The following is a 15,502-nucleotide window of genomic DNA, read 5'->3' as shown; positions in this document are numbered from 1 at the left end:
GGAAGTAGTATGTAATACACTACAGGAAAGAAAACAGGTAAAATTCATTTTGGTGCATTCTCCTCCCAAAAGAAAGCACAAAATGGGCATCATTTGAATTCTGTGCTTTGCTGCTTCTACAAATCCAATTCAACCAACATTTATTAAGCATTTACTGCATCCTGGGGATATGGTTGGTTCTGGGAATTCAAAGATAAAATCAACAATCAACAGGCATTGAGATGTCTGCTATGTTCCGGTCCTGCAAGTCCTGGAGATACAAAGAAAAAGGTGAAATTAGTCTCTGTCCACAAAGGAACTTAGATTCTAATGGTGGAGATAGCATGAACTTAATATATGAGTGTGTACATAATCTCTGCAAAGCTATGGCCTTAGGGGGAAAGTACTCACAGCCTTGGGAGGAGGGGAAGGGGGCCAGGTTAGGCTTCCTGCAGAAGGAGGGGGGCAGGGGGAGCTGAGTCTTGAAGAAGATCAGAGATTCTAAGAGGCAGAAGGGAGGAGGGAGAGCATTCCAAGCTTGGAGGACATCAGGTCAAAGATAGGGGTGAAGTATTGCGCATAAGAACGGAGATAAGCCCCTCTGGCTAGAGGGTAGGGTAGAGGGCTGAGACAGGGATAATGAGTTAAAAAACCTGGAAAGGGAGAAAGGAGGAGGCTGGAAGGAGTTTGAAATGCCAAACAGAGGCATTTATATAGGATGTAAATAGAATTGTCCCTGCCTTCAAGGAGCTTCCAATCTATTAGAATATCTCCAAAGCTCTGATCTATAAACTTTTTGCAAATAAAAATATCTAATGAATTTTTAAAAATTTTTTAAAATTAACCAGAGGTTTGAAGAATGTAGCATGGGGCATGGAGCCAAAAACCCTTGGATGAGATTGTCTGATACCATTTCCATTATCTTCCTCATAATAAGAGATCAGATTTAAGATCTTGTTAAACCTTTGTCTTATGGCTTCTAGATCTCTTTCTCTCTCTTTCTCTGTCTCTCTCTGTCTCCTTGTCTCTCTGTCTGTCTCTCTGTCTCTCTGTCTCTCTGTATCTCTCTCTCTCTCTCTCTCTCTCTCTCTCTCTCTCTCTCTCTGTCTCTCACACACACACTTATTTAATAAGGATGTTGATAGAGACTTAAGTATTGGGTTCAAATCTTACCTCCGACACAAGCTCCATGACCCTGAACAAGTCTCTCTATTTCTCTGAGCTCTGCTTTTCTTATCAGTAAAATGCTGATAATGACAATAATGATCGTGAAGGTGATGATGAATGATGGTGGTGATAGCACCTGCTCCACAGGGCTGCTCTGAGGATCAAATGAAGTGATGGGGGAGGGGAGAAAAGAAAAAATATTTATTAAGCACCTGCTAGGTTCCAGAGCACTTTACAAATAGCTCATTCAGTCCTCACAACAACCCTGGGAGGTAGGTGTTATTATTATCCCCATTTTACAATAGAGGAAATGGAGGCAATTAAGTGACTTGCCCAGGGTCACACAGCAGTATGTGTCTGAGGACAGATTTAACTCAGGTCTTCCAGACTTCAGCCCCAGGGCTCCGAGCATCACCAGCTACCTCACAAGATTACTTCTAAGATTGCTCTAGGATCTCTTTCAAATCTGGATTTCATCCCACAAAAACAGTAGCAATTAAAGCTAACTTAGATGGAACTGATAATAACACTGACAAAAAAATAACAATTCAACCTGGCCGATTCAAATAAAAGGGTTTAAACTGGAGAGAGCTGAGACTCAGCATTCTTAGGATCATCTGTCAGGCATTTTAGCCAAGGTCACCCAGGTATTTGGTGGTGGAGTCAAGAACTCAGATCCTCTGACTCCCCATATCACACTTTGTCCCACTCTTAATCCAAGACAATGCAACCCAAATCAAAAAAGATGTACCAAGCTTTTGTGTGTGCAAGATGCTGCCGACACAAATGAATCAGTCCCTGCCCTTTGAGACACACATGTTATTAGGGAATGAGAAGGAAGCAACATCAATTACCCTGAAGCTCAAAAGCAAAATTGAGGTGGTCCCTGCCCGAGGAGTTTACTTTATGGACATCTCTAACTTCCCAGAATGGGACCTCAGGCAATAATCATTTATTAAGCACTTCAATGTTCTAGGTCCAGGTCTTGCCCTCAACGGGGCTTAGGTAGCACTAAGAGGAACTTTCTACCTTCATCCTCTCTTCCTTTCCTGGGAGAGGCCATCCTTAGGTATCCTGCCCCTGATGTTTGCACCCACCTCCTTCCTTTCCACTCAGTGGCTTAAAGAAAGGACGAAGGGAAAAGACTGCATGGCGGCCATTGGTCATCACTGCAGAAAGAATGACGTCCTCTTGCCCGTTCCAAGCATCCTAGCCTTTCCTGGGGACCCACATTGACTGAAGCTACTGTTACACAAGGAAGGCAGTGGGTCAAAGGGAGGATGTCATGGACAAATGATGTTATTCTAGCCTTCATTGACTTCATATGGACAAGTTGCTACAGTTGGTTAGTCAGTCAATCAGCAAGCACTAGTTAAGTGTTTCCTCTGTGCCGGACTCTGGGCATGCAAAGAAAGGCTAAGACAGTCCCTACCCTCAAGGACCTTAGGTTCTAATCCACCTCTCAGTGACCTCAGTTAGTGCTTTTCTGGTAAGCCATCCCTCAGCTGGAAAATGGGATCTGCTTTGTGCTACTGATCTCACAGAGTGGTTGTAAGGAAAGTGTTTTCGATCAGGAGATGGGATTTCATCCATAAATTATGTGCAGAAATGTCCTTTCCAAGGCACTGAGAAGTGACTTACCCAGGGTCACCCGGCCAGGAGGAGGCAGCGGCAGGATGAGCCCCAGGTTCAGGTTCTGTCCCTCTGCCTCAAGGACTGTGGATGCAGTGTGCGTGAATTCTGATCATCATTCTTGTTTTCTACATTTGACTGGAGTGCAGCGGATGAGGGCTGGCCTTGGAATCCAGGGCCCCCAGGTACAAAGCCAGGCTCAGCATCTCCACCGGAAACATCACAGGATCCCAAAGGCCACTTGTCCAATCCCTTCCTTTTCCCAGTGAGGAAACTAAGAGATTCATCCAGGTTACACAGGTAGTTAGGATCAAGGGTGGGATTCAAACCCAGGTCCTCTGTTTCCAGAGCCCGCTGCTCCTGCCTTACACAGGTCGAGTCTCCATTTCCTCATCTGTAAAAGTAAGGGATTGGGCCAGATGAACCCACTGCTTCTTCCTAGCTCTAAATGTAGAGGGTCTCCAAAGCCCCCATGCCATTTTAAGCCTAAATTACAGTAAGACTTTGGGGACACCCCAAATTGAGGGCAAGGTTAGGGCTCAGAAGTGCATTGCTAGGGGAGTGAAATCCCAGTGATCCTCACTCCACCTAGTGAACCAGCCAGGCAATGTTGGAAACTAGAAAGAACCCTGGCCTCGGGTGGGCACAGACCCAAATTCAAATGTGGCCTCTGATGCTTACTAGTGGGGTGACCTTGAGCAAGTCATAACCTCTCAGGGCTCATTTGTTATCTGTAAAATGGGCATAATAATCCCTATTGTGCCCACCTCACATGGGGTTCTTGTGAGATCCTGGATGTAGTGGAATCAATCGGTCAATCAATAAGCATCTGTTAAACACCTACTTTGCCTGGCATTTGGGATACAAATACAGAGAGTGAAAGCTCCCTGGTGATCTAATGGAGAAAAAGACAAGTACCAATGTTAACATAGACAACGTTGAGGCTATCTCATTTTACAAATGAGGAAACTAGAATCGGAAAGAAATGAATTGTCTTAGTCACACAGGTAGCATGTGGGCACAGCCAGACTTGAACTGAGTTCTTCCAGCTGGTGGACCACAGCTGTGATCATATCCCCAGGCTGACTTTTTCTGGTTCACAACCGACCAAGAAAATGCGCCTCTTGAGGTGCTGGCCAGGACTTCATCAGCCCACTCCAGGAGGTTACTCAGGGAAGCTTCCTTCCTGTTGGTCAGAGGGCCCAGTACATGGATGAATCCAGGATGGAAACTCCCCAAAGTAGCCAACCACTTGTCCTGGGGTGATGAAGTGCCCACTAATCTAGCAATCCTGACACAGTGTGGCAAGGATGGATCCTGTTTCTATCGCCCAAACCAGGCTTATGGATGCTACAAGAATGGTGGCACTGAGCTGTCTCCATCCACAGCAGCCCTAGGCCACATGGCCTCATCAAGGGTCTAGGTTTCCCATCCTCCAATGAACAACTCTATAGCCAAACACTAGAGACTGTGGCAGTCGTGACCTGCAGCCATTTCTTAACTAGATAATGCCCTATATTACATCAAGTAGGATAAATAAGGAACTTCTCAGTAGAAATCTTGGGTTTGTTGAATGGCATGCCTTAGCATCATAGTTTTAGAGCTGAAAGAGGCTCTGGAGGTCAAGTGATCCAATTCCCTCAGTCTATGGAAGAGGCTGTCAAGGCCCTAAGAGGTTGGGTGATGTGCCCAAGGCAGAAATTGGCAGAGTTGGGGTTGGACCTGAGTCTCCCAGATTCCAAGCCTAATGCTCTATGCCCTGCAATGAGAAAGGCCCCAAAACGATATCACTAGAGACAGCACTTTAGGGCAAAACACTTTTATATTCTTTCTTTTCAGCTTTTCAACATGCTGTTTTTGGTGTCTAAGTGCTGAATCTGCTCTTGAATGTTAAGAGTTATCTTTGTGTATGCCGTGGGTCTACTGTCAAAGAGTATGTGCCTAGAAACTGCCAATCTACTTGTTGAGGTTGTGAACGTGTCATTGGCTTGGAGAACTTATGGTGTTGATTTGTTCCATTGAGTTTTCTAGAGAACAGGGAAATGCCCCCTGGATTGCACTATTTCCCTGGCATTGTTACTGGAGCATGGTTTGCAGAGTGAACAATGAGCTGAGGACCAATGCATTCATGAAACAATCTTCCCGAGTTCCTATCTCTAGGTCAGCCAAGCTTGAGACCCATCAGGAACAGGTCCCTTAAGAGAATGTCATGTTTGCTGTATTTACAACTGACCATACATCGAGACCCCATCCATATAGTAGAACAGTTTCTCATTCAAATCCTAGACCTGACCAGAACATTGAGACAAGTGGGTAGCAGTCTACCCCTAAATACCTCCCTTGCCTTGAGAGCCCAGTGTCTGAAATTTGACCATTGAAGATGGATCCTTTCTTTGCCCTGCTCCCTCAGTGTCCTCTCCTGAAATGCTAGAATTCAATCCAACAAGTATTTATTAATTTCCTATTGTGTCCCAAGCTTGCTTCTTGTTAGGCACTGGGCAAACAAAGAAAATCAAAACAGTCCCTGTCCTCAAGGGGTTTATATTCTCCTAGTAAATGGGAACTCATTAAAAAAATACTGATACTTTATCATGCAAGTGTTTAATACATCAGCTTCTCTCTCTAGCTAGAGGCACACAGGGTAGGCTCCTCAATTTGGGCTGAATTTCTGGCTAAAGAAAAGAGAGCTGCAAATAAGGAATCAGGAGGCCTGAGTTCAAGCATTGAGTTCTGCCTCTGATTTATTGTGTGGTTTGAATCCAGCTATTTCATCTCTCTGAGCCTCAGTTTCCCCATCTGTAAAGTGATTCAAATAGGCTAGATCTCTAAGATCTCTTCTATGAGCCTTCTATGAGAAAACATTCTATCTGATATAGAAAACAGAGGTGAAGGCTACCAGAGACAAGTTTCATGTCCTTAACTGGCTGGCTTGCTTTCCATGCCTCACTTTTGAGGGAATTGCGGAGAGTCCCCTAGATCTATGGTCAAAGTCCTTGGGTTGCTGACTCATATTTCGATAGCACTTTAGAATTTTAGAAACACTTTTGACACAACTCTATGAGAGAGGTGAGAGAGGGTAATGCATACCCCCATTTTACAGCTGAGGAAGAGGAGGCTGAGAGAGAGGGAGTCACTTGCCCAAGGTCACATAACAGTGAGTGTCAGAAGCAGGATTTGAATCCAGTTCTCCCCATACCATATCTGACACATTTCCCATCACGTCACACAAAACAATCTATTGAGCACATTTCAATCAGCCCGGGATGTCAGAATCTCTTTGGTTGCTGGACCCATTTTCACTCAGTTGACTGCAATTAGCTGATTTTTGATTTGCATGTATTTTGGGTTTGTTTTTGTGAATTTTTCCCCTTCCTGCACCCCTCATTCTGTTTTTTAATGGGGTTCCTGCTACTTCCAGTCTTAAAGGAGAAGGAGAAAGACAGAAAGACACGTTAACATAGTAGTTTCAGGCCATATTCCAAAAAGCTCCCACAATTGCTCAGTTCAGTCGCATCATTGAACCTGCCCTCACCTCTAATGCTGCCATGTACACAAAGTAGATTGGGTATTAATGACATCCCAAGGTCATTTCTTGTGTCCCATTTGCTCATATTTGGGGAAGTGACAAAATGGACTGGAGGCAGATCTCTTAAAAATCCTGTTAAAGTACTGTATGTCAGCTCTGAGCAACATGCATTCAGACACCGTAGTGAGGGAGCATAATGAAAGAAACATGGTAGGCAAACAGCATCTCTGAAAAACAAACTCCCCTTGGTTCTTGACTCCCCATCACTCCATGAGACCAAAGCCAGTTAGATCAGCAGTGTCTAGTCACCTTCGATCACCAGCACCATCTTCTGCCAGAACAAAGCTTTGGATTGGGAAAAATATGAGGGTCCATGAAGGAACAGGGTAAGAAGTTTGCCCAGTGATGACCAGTGGTTGGTTGGCTCAAAGTAATGGGTATGTCTGTCAAATTCAAATTCCTTAACCTGGACTTGGCATGTTTTAAATTAACATGAACCCACTGAGCAAAGGTGTGGCTCTTCCATTTTCTGCTTTTTTTTTTTTAACAACCCTGAAAATGGAATGTTGCCTTGTTTCTGTCTCCTTGACTCAGAATCGTGGTTTAGTAAAGATTCGTTGTTTTACTGGTCAAGGAACAAGGGAGGCTCCTTTTTTATCAGTGAGGTGGGGGTAGGGGAGTGGAAAAGAAATGAGGTTGGACTACTTTGGAGTGAGATAGATATCTGAGTGAGTTAATAGGATGGGGAAGCCAGTTAACACTACCATATAGCAGGTGCAAAAGACAGGTTTAGCCGCAAGTATTTGTACCTTGTAGTCAAAAATTTCTTTGAAGGCCAGATGTCCAGGGCTGAGTGATAGCACAGAGATTTTAAAAACAAAAACAAAACATGCAAACAAAATGGGAGTAGCTACCTCCTGGCCATCCTGGTGAGAGGTAAAGAAGGATTAGAATCCTTGAATCTCTGGTTCAAATCCAAAAGTGAGACACATTAGGAAGAGGCAGACCAACTAGCTGCCTTGGAGGTCTCTTCTGACTCTGAGATCCTATAAAAAATGCAACTCTTTTTGGACAATCCTACAGAAGGGGGTCTTGCTAAGAATGTGAACACCCTGAAACAAGGAGACCCAACATAGTAAACCATGAAAGAAATACTGTCCTAGGCTTCATTAAGAGAGGGATTATGTGAAAGAGATGAATATGATCATTCCCCTCCTCTCTGACCTGGCTAGATCATAGCTGAAACATTGGTTTGGTTGGTTTTTTTTCCCAGTTCTGGATCACTCAGAACACTGACAAGTCAGATTGTGTGTAGAGGAAGAAGGGTTGATCAGACTGGGTTGAAGGAGAACAGTATGTTTAACTTGGGATGTGATGTCTGTCTCCAAGTTTGGGGAGGGCTGTCAGTACCAGAGGACATAACTAAGGCAGAAGCAACAGTGAGTCCCGATTAGCAGGGGAGGCTTCCTAATGCGCAGTGGAATAGGCTGCCTGGGGAGGTAACGAGGTTTCACTTCTTGGAAGTCTTCAAGCAAGGACTGGGTGATGACTTGATAAAAGATTCCTATTTAGGCTTGGTTTGGTCTGGGTGATCACAAGGTCACTTCCAGTTCTGACATTTTGTCCTCTGTTTTATGAATAAGCATACTTTTCTCCTTGAATTGATTGTTTTGTGACCTCTTCTAAATTCTTCACCATAGAATGTCCCTAGCCCTCAGGCTCTTGGGTCTCTCTCATTGTCTATGTCTTTGATACTGATTATTAGCATTGGTGTTGGCATATCTTTCTTGGAAATGAAAGTCTTTCTCTGTGTTGGTGGTGGTGGTGCTGGTGGTGATAGTAATGGGAATCAACTCCTGAATGTCTTCCCATCTTGGAGCCACTTTTATCTTGAGCCCCTAAGATCTCATTCTGGCCTTCCAGAGAATGTGAAACTACCTCTCTTAGCATGGGACTGAAGGGAGAGGTGTAGCCCAGAAGGGCTCAGGCTAAGGTTCTGGTTAGGGCCCTGTGACCACATCCACAACTCCATGGACATGAACCCAAGTTCCCTTAGCTCTTTCCTCCTCCAGGTGCCTTGACATAGGATGCAAATGGTCTGTCCAGGTTTGGGGCTTTGGGAAATGAGATGAAGTCATTTGTCCTTTGCATAGTTGCCATATCTGGCCACATGTTGATGCATTCTTCCACATTTTTGGCTACACCAAAACCCATGACTGGACACGGCTCACATTTTGTCATGTGTACACTTCATGACTTTTTGGAGTTAGCTTCTTCTCACTGGACACCATTTGGATAGTGTTTTCTGACATTTTAATTTCTTCTGTGTGTGTCCGTGTATGTGTCCTGGGCTGCCTCCCACCTATAGCATTTCATTCGGAAATGACACTAGGTATAACCTCACTTTTCTCTTCCACATTTGCTTGGTCTGTACCCTTCTTTTTTTTGAATTTTTTTCTGTTTTTTAATTTTTTTCCTGCTCTATCTACTCTTGTTTTCTCTGAATCCCACTTTCCTTATAACCTTTCCTTTGGAACTATCCATCCCCTTAAAGTGATTCGTGTTTGACTGTGGTCCCCATCTTGGTTTTTCTTTGTAGTTTCATGTCCCTGATTTGTTTGAGACCCCAGACCTCTTGTCATTCAACTGTGGCATCTAGAATAGGCTAATGATCCAGCTGTCTGTGCCTAAATGCCCTCCCAAACCCACTTTACCAAGAACAGTTGAGGCATGTCCTTGAAAACTGGAGGGGGCTGAGCCAATGTACTCTTGCCAGCACTACCTGTTCTTTCTAAAGAGGTTTTGACTGGGCTTAACTTTTGTGTTGTTGGTGATGGAATGTTGGTGTTAAAGTGTCTTTGAACCATGTCTTCTGGAGGATAATCAGAGGGAAACCAGGAGAAGGCTTGAAGGCTCTGATAGGAGAACCTCAAGAATTTTTTAAGGCAAATTCTAGACATTTTGAACTAAGGCATATGCATGAGACTAAAAATGGATGATCTTCTCCTAGAGCTCGGAAATCATGCTCTTTGGGAATGATGTGGCTCACTGTGATTATGACCTCAGGGTGGGAGGGGCGAAACAACCTTCCAACTTTAAGCATACAATCTATAATTCAGAAAATGCTGCCCCCAGAATGTTGCTCCCTCCAAAAGAATGGGGAGCCTTCAAAATATTGATCCTGTAGCCTGGGCTAACCATCAGAGAGCAATATATATTGAAAGGATTACACTAAATGATGCCCAAAGTCCCTCCCATCTCTGACATTGTAACTCTAAGTATATCCAGATATGAGTGTCTTCAGTGCTCCTGGACAATGTTGACGGTTCAGTGACTCCAGTTCCCTCATCTTAAAGGAAAGAAACAAGAGCAAAGCTTTCCCCAGGAATATATACCTAGAGCCCAGTTTTACATTTCCAAGGATTCATCTAGAGTTTGAGCATCATTGAATCAGTTAATCAAGAAGCATTTATTAAGCACCTACTATGTGCCAGGCACCATGCTAAGTGCTGAGGATGCAAATACAGAAGTGGTAGAGTCCCTGCCTTCAGTAAGCTCTTCATCTAGCAAGGGGAAATAATATATCCATAGAAAAGCATATACAGAAGGCATGCAATAGGCAAGAAAGCCAGACATTTAATGTGCATTCTCAGAAGGTAAGGAAGAGAAGGGTGCTGGACCTGTGATTTCATTCATGTAGATAACCCCTTCAGCTAACACAGGTCAGCCCCTCTGCTGCAGTCTGGAATCTTACACAGGTGCCATGAAGCTGAAATGATGAGCCCAGAATCATACAACCAGTATGTGTCTGAGGCTGGATTGGAACCCACATTTCCTTGGCTCTGAGGCTGGCTGTCCCCTAGACCACACTGCCTCTGATAGAAAGGATCACACAAGATAAAGAAATCCTCTCAAGAATGGGTTGAGTGGGGACCTAGGTCAGAGAAAGAGACAACGTGCAAAGAGGAGAACGTACAAAGCCTGTGTTTCCTTTAGACTTTAAAAATGGGAACCTGGAGCACCTCATAGGACTGTCGCTCTAGAACTGGAAGGGCCAGTAGAGTTTGAGCCCCTCATTTGACAGAGAAGGAAACAGAGGCCCAGAGAAGGGAGAGGACCCTTCCAATATCTTAGTACTCTAAAGCAGAAGAGCTGGGATTCAAACCCAGGCCCTTTAGCTGTAAACCCAGGGCTCTCCCATTGCCCCTGCTCCACCTTCATCAGAAACGAGCCTTTCCCTTGATTTCTGGCAGCTCCTGGGCACCTTTCCTCTTGGAGCCATTTTATTACCAAATCCCACAAAACAGATTCTGAACTTTTCAGGGATAAGATTCCCACTGAAAGGAAAACCAAAAAGAGGTCTGAGGCACCCAGAGAATGGGAGGGGAGTCTCCCTGCTGGTTTCCATTCTGAATATCCTCATACAGCTCAAAGAGTTCTTCCAGTCCCTGGAAGGAGGGTGGTTGTTTGATGCTTCATGTTTGACTGCAGAGATGGCACCCTGGAATGTTGCTGCTACAAAGTCATTGGTTTCAGTCAGAGGGACAAAAAGTGCCATCATTCCCCATGCCTGGGCAGCTCTCTGCGGCTTTAGTCACCTTCCTGATCTGTCTCTCTGTCTCTCTATTCTCTCTGTCACTCTCTGTCTCTGTGTCTCTCTGTCACTCTTTCGTCTCTCTGTCACTCTCTGCCTCTCTCTCACTCTCTGAAGGTCATCTTCTCTCTATCACTTTCAGTTTGTCTCTTCTCTGTCTCTTTCTGTCTCTCTGCCTCTTTGTCCCTCAACCTCTTTCCCTATCTGCCCATCTGTCTCTGTCTCTCAGCCTCTCTTTGTTACTCTGTCTCTGTCTCTCTTTCTCCTCTCTATTTCTACCTCTCTTTCTGTCTCTCTCTATCTTTCCCTGTCTGTCTGTATGTCTCTGGCTCTGTCTTGCTTTGTCTCTATCCCTCTGTCTTTCAGCCTCTCTTTGTTACTCTGTCTCTGTCTCTTCTCTGTCTCTGTCCCTATCTTTCCTTGTCTCTCTGCCTCTCTATCTTTCCCTGTCTATCCATCTGTCTCTCTCTGTCTCTGCCTGTCAGCCTCTCTGTCTCTTCTCTATTTCTACTTCCCTCTATCTCTTTTTTGTCTCTCTGCCCCCTCTGTCTCTTTCCCTGTCTGCCTGTCTGTCTCTGTCTCTGTCCTACTTTGTCTCTGTCTCTTCTCTATCTCTTACTCTCTCTCTCTTTCTGTCTCTCTGTCTCTTTCCCTGTCTGCCTGTCTGTCTCTGTCTCTTTCCTATCTCTTACTCTCTCTATCTCTTTCCGTCACTCTGTTTCTCTGCCTGCCTGTCTGTCTCTCTCTCTCTGTCTTACTTTGTCTCCGTCTCTTCTCTGTTTCTAACTCTCTCTATCTCTTTCCATGTCTCTGCCTCTCTGTTCCTCTCTCTCTTTCCCTATCTCTGTGCCTTCCATAACTTCCTTTGGCCTATTCTCCCTCCTCTGTCCTCATTCTTTCTTTTCTCCATCTTGAGCTCTTCCTCTCTCCTCTTTCTTTCCCTGCTGCCCCGTTGTTGGCAGATATATAATGGCACATGGGAGCCAGTGCTGGATTTGGGATCCTAGGTTTGAAGTCCAAATCCTGGCTCACTTCCCCTCCTAGCCAGTCATTTCTCCTCCTCTGACCTCAGTTTCCTCTGCTGTAATATAGTGAGGAGGTCAAGCCCCTTTCTGTTTAACCTGATGCCTTCCCTTTCTCCCATCTTTGACTCTTCATATCTCCCTCATCTCCTTCAGAGCATTTCTGTCTCTGTCCAAGGCATCAGGTCTTCAAATGTTCTGACCCTCCACAGGCTCTTTTTTGTTTAGCCTCCTGGTAAGGGATCATGTGGGAGCCCGAACTTCCCTCCTCCTGAAAGGCTTCATTGCTTCAGCACTCTGAGGAAGCTAGATCTGCCAGTCACACATATGTGCGTCCATGTGTTTGTGTGCATGTTTGGTCCCTGCCTCTGGCTGTGCCTGGGTTTTTACGTATGTGGGGTTTTTTACCTGTCTTTCCTTCTTTTCAGGACCTTCTACCAGTTTGAAGCCGCTTGGGACAGCTCCATGCACAACTCCCTCCTGCTGAATCGGGTTACTCCTTACCGTGAGAAGATCTACATGACACTATCTGCTTACATTGAGGCAAGGAACTTGACCTCTTCTCAGGGCAAAACCCCAAAGTCCATCAATAGCCCAATGGTTGCAGCCCTGGGACCCAAATGCTTGGGGTTGGTTTCCTCTGATCTTCCAACCTCCCATAGGCTTTAGATCCCAGGGAACCTCAGGAAATGTCAGAAAGTAGAAATAAAAACCAGGATCTCAAATCCCAACCAGTGACACCAGATCCAGCACCCTCTCTATCTGCATGTGAGAAACCTAGCCCAGCAGAGCAAAAGAATGAGTAAATGAGCCATGGGGATTTGTGAATACCCATTAGCCTTGACAACTGCTAGAAAGGTTGACTAGGAAGACGTGACATTTTCATATTTCACATCACATGACTTTCAGTTAAAGGTAAAATCACAGTGTAGACCCTACAACATCTGGAAAGAAAATAATCCAAGATGTAGCACAATGGAGTGTGTAGGAGACTTGACTTGGGAACCCTGGGTTAGAGACCCACACTCTGCCACTAATGTAAGTAACACTGGACAAAGCTGCTCACCTCTCTAGTCTTGTTTCTTCACCTACAAAATAAAGAGTTGGATTAGATCACAAAGGCTGGGCATTTACAAGGCCCTTTGAAGTTTATAAAATGTTTCATGCATCCTATCTCATATGATCCTTCCAACAATCCTATGAGATAGTTCTAGGCATACGAGTATTCGCATTTTACCGGTAGGGAAACTGAGGCCCAGGGCATTCAAGTGATTTACTCATTGCCATATAGCTAGTACGTAGGTATGAGACATGCGATTCCAAGACTGGCCATTTTTCATAGCAAGGCAACATCCTGTCTATCTTACATAAGTTCTACGGCCAATCAGCTCTGGAATTTGATTATTCTAAAAATTAGGTCAATGAAAAAGAAATCTGCCATTCATCATTGAGAGGCATGTGCTGAATTCGTTCATTCCAGAAATAACTATTTCTAGCCCTGATCCATTTATCAACCTGAAGGTGAGCTGTGCTGAGGCCTATCTCAGTGCCCTTTGCTCAGGCAGACATGTGAAGGAAAGTAGAAGTAGCTTCCACGATGAGATCCAGAGGAAAGGATGTCCGTGGAACATCATCTTTAAAAAGCATTTCTTGTTTCTGGCGTGCTCCAGTGACAAGAGGAAGGAGAGACAGAGGCCTCAAATTTGAAATGGATTTTTGAGACCATGAAAAGTCCCCTGCAATGAGAGAGGTCAAAGGCCTGAGGGGTTGGGGTACCCTCTCCAGATCTGTGAGTGGAGATGTGATGGGGTGTGCCCATTGACTTAATGTACAAGAAATGGTAACACTGAGGCAGAGGCTGTCATTGTCCAGTACATGGTGACCGGCAGCCATCCCTCGGATGGCCCTCACTAGGTCTCTCCTTCTCCATCTTTCTCTGAGTTTCCCTGCTGTATTTCAGATGGAGAATTGTACCCAGCCTGCTGTGATCACCAAAGACTTCTGCATGGTGTTCTACTCCCGGGATGCTAAACTCCCAGCATCTCGTTCCATCCGCAACCTGTTCGGCAGTGGGAGCCTTCGAGCCTCAGAGAGGTAAAGTTCTCCCTGTGATTTTCCCTTCAAGAGGATGGGATACACTCAGTAAGAAATTATTACACCTGCCATATTGAAGGACTAGGGCCCACCATCGAGTGGGACCCTCCTCTGAAAGACTTTCTGGTCACAGTGGGATAGAAATGGAGAGCTGGCTTCTATATCTCTGACTCTGTTACAAACACACTGTATGACTATGAGCATTGGCAGAGACGATGTTGGAGAAGGCCATTGATTAAAGCAATAATTAGAGCAGGAAGCCCAGGTGCCTACATTCAGAAAGGAACCCATAACCTTTGTAGTCCCTTGGCAGCATAGAAACAACTGAATTTATCACTGACTTCCTAAGAATAATCAGTGAACATAGGAAGCTGCTTGATGTAGTCTTCCTACTTCCCCAGGGAGCTCCCCCCATTCCTCCCCCCTCTACATCTCCCACTTTCATGGTGTGTTCTGTGCCATTTGCATCAGGAACATTTTGTCTTGCTCTGGGGATGCCAATTACTAGTTGTACCTCTGTGACCAACGTATCGAGCCCCCAAGGTTGTAAAGGTATGTGTTATGGCTATGATCATGTGCACAACGGTCAGTGTCATAAGGAAGGTCAAGAGCCCCAGGAGAGAAAGGGAGTGACCAGAAGGGAATTACACCCAAGGCCTCAAGAGGCAGAGGATGCTTCCAAGAACTGCTAAGAGTCATCCAAAAACAGTTCGGAAAAAAGATCCTTATTTATGCTCCAGCAAAAGACTTATTGGGGAACAGAGAAGGTTTTCTGAGTAAATAGAACTGATGCTTTCCCACACACATGACAAATTTAGGCCATCTAAAAGAAATTGACCAAGATAACAGTCTGGCAGAGAAGATAGATGTGGAGACAAGAAGACCTGGCTTCACATCCTGCCCCCGACACTTACCAACTGTGTGATCCTGGACAGGTCGCCTAAACTTCTCTGGACCTCTGTAAAATGAGAGGGCTAGACCTGATGGCCTCTAAGATCCCTCCACCCTCTAGATCTGTGAGTCATGACAGAGACCACAGATGCTGTACCATGGAAGTTTTGTCAAATATAAGCCGAGAGACGCCTTCAAAAAGATAAGATGCTTGTCTGTCGGTCAACAAGCATTTATTTATTAAGTACTTACAATGCGTCAGACCCTAAGCTACATGCTAGGGATGCAAAGGAAAATGCAAAGAAAAGTGTATACATGGCACTTGCATGCAAAGATCTGTAAGTTTCCTTTCAGCTCTTGGCTCAGCTCAGATACAAGTCACCCCAGATGACTTCTAGGGTCCCTTCCTATTCTTAAGATACAATGACTCTATAATAAAAAATACAAGCTCCATGATCAGGACTTCTAAGGAGCAAGAAGAGTCAGTGGAAATGATCAAGCTAGAAATAGACTCTTCTGTATTATTCAGATCCCATAATTCATCAGTTCTAGGCCAGTTGATCCCTAGAATGACCCCTGGGATGTTGGCAATAGAAA

At 44.8% G+C, this 15,502-nt stretch overlaps 1 protein-coding gene across 4 annotated transcripts in view; it reads left to right on the top strand.

The window, feature by feature from the left end:
* KIF1A (kinesin family member 1A) overlaps nt 1-15,502 on the top strand; it is a 195,640-nt gene that overhangs the window by 159,471 nt on the left and 20,667 nt on the right. For all 4 annotated transcript variants that reach the window (XM_072618743.1, XM_072618745.1, XM_072618742.1 and 1 more), the window contains 2 exons: nt 12,349-12,463; nt 13,881-14,014. In XM_072618743.1, coding sequence (XP_072474844.1) covers nt 12,349-12,463; nt 13,881-14,014 — 249 coding nt within the window. The remainder of the gene's footprint in view (nt 1-12,348; nt 12,464-13,880; nt 14,015-15,502) is intronic.

This window comes from Notamacropus eugenii, chromosome 6, assembly GCF_028372415.1.
Source record: "Notamacropus eugenii isolate mMacEug1 chromosome 6, mMacEug1.pri_v2, whole genome shotgun sequence".
NCBI lineage: Eukaryota > Metazoa > Chordata > Mammalia > Diprotodontia > Macropodidae > Notamacropus > Notamacropus eugenii.
The sequence above is the reverse complement of the archived record's forward strand: the minus strand, read 5'-3'. Positions and strand labels throughout refer to the sequence as shown.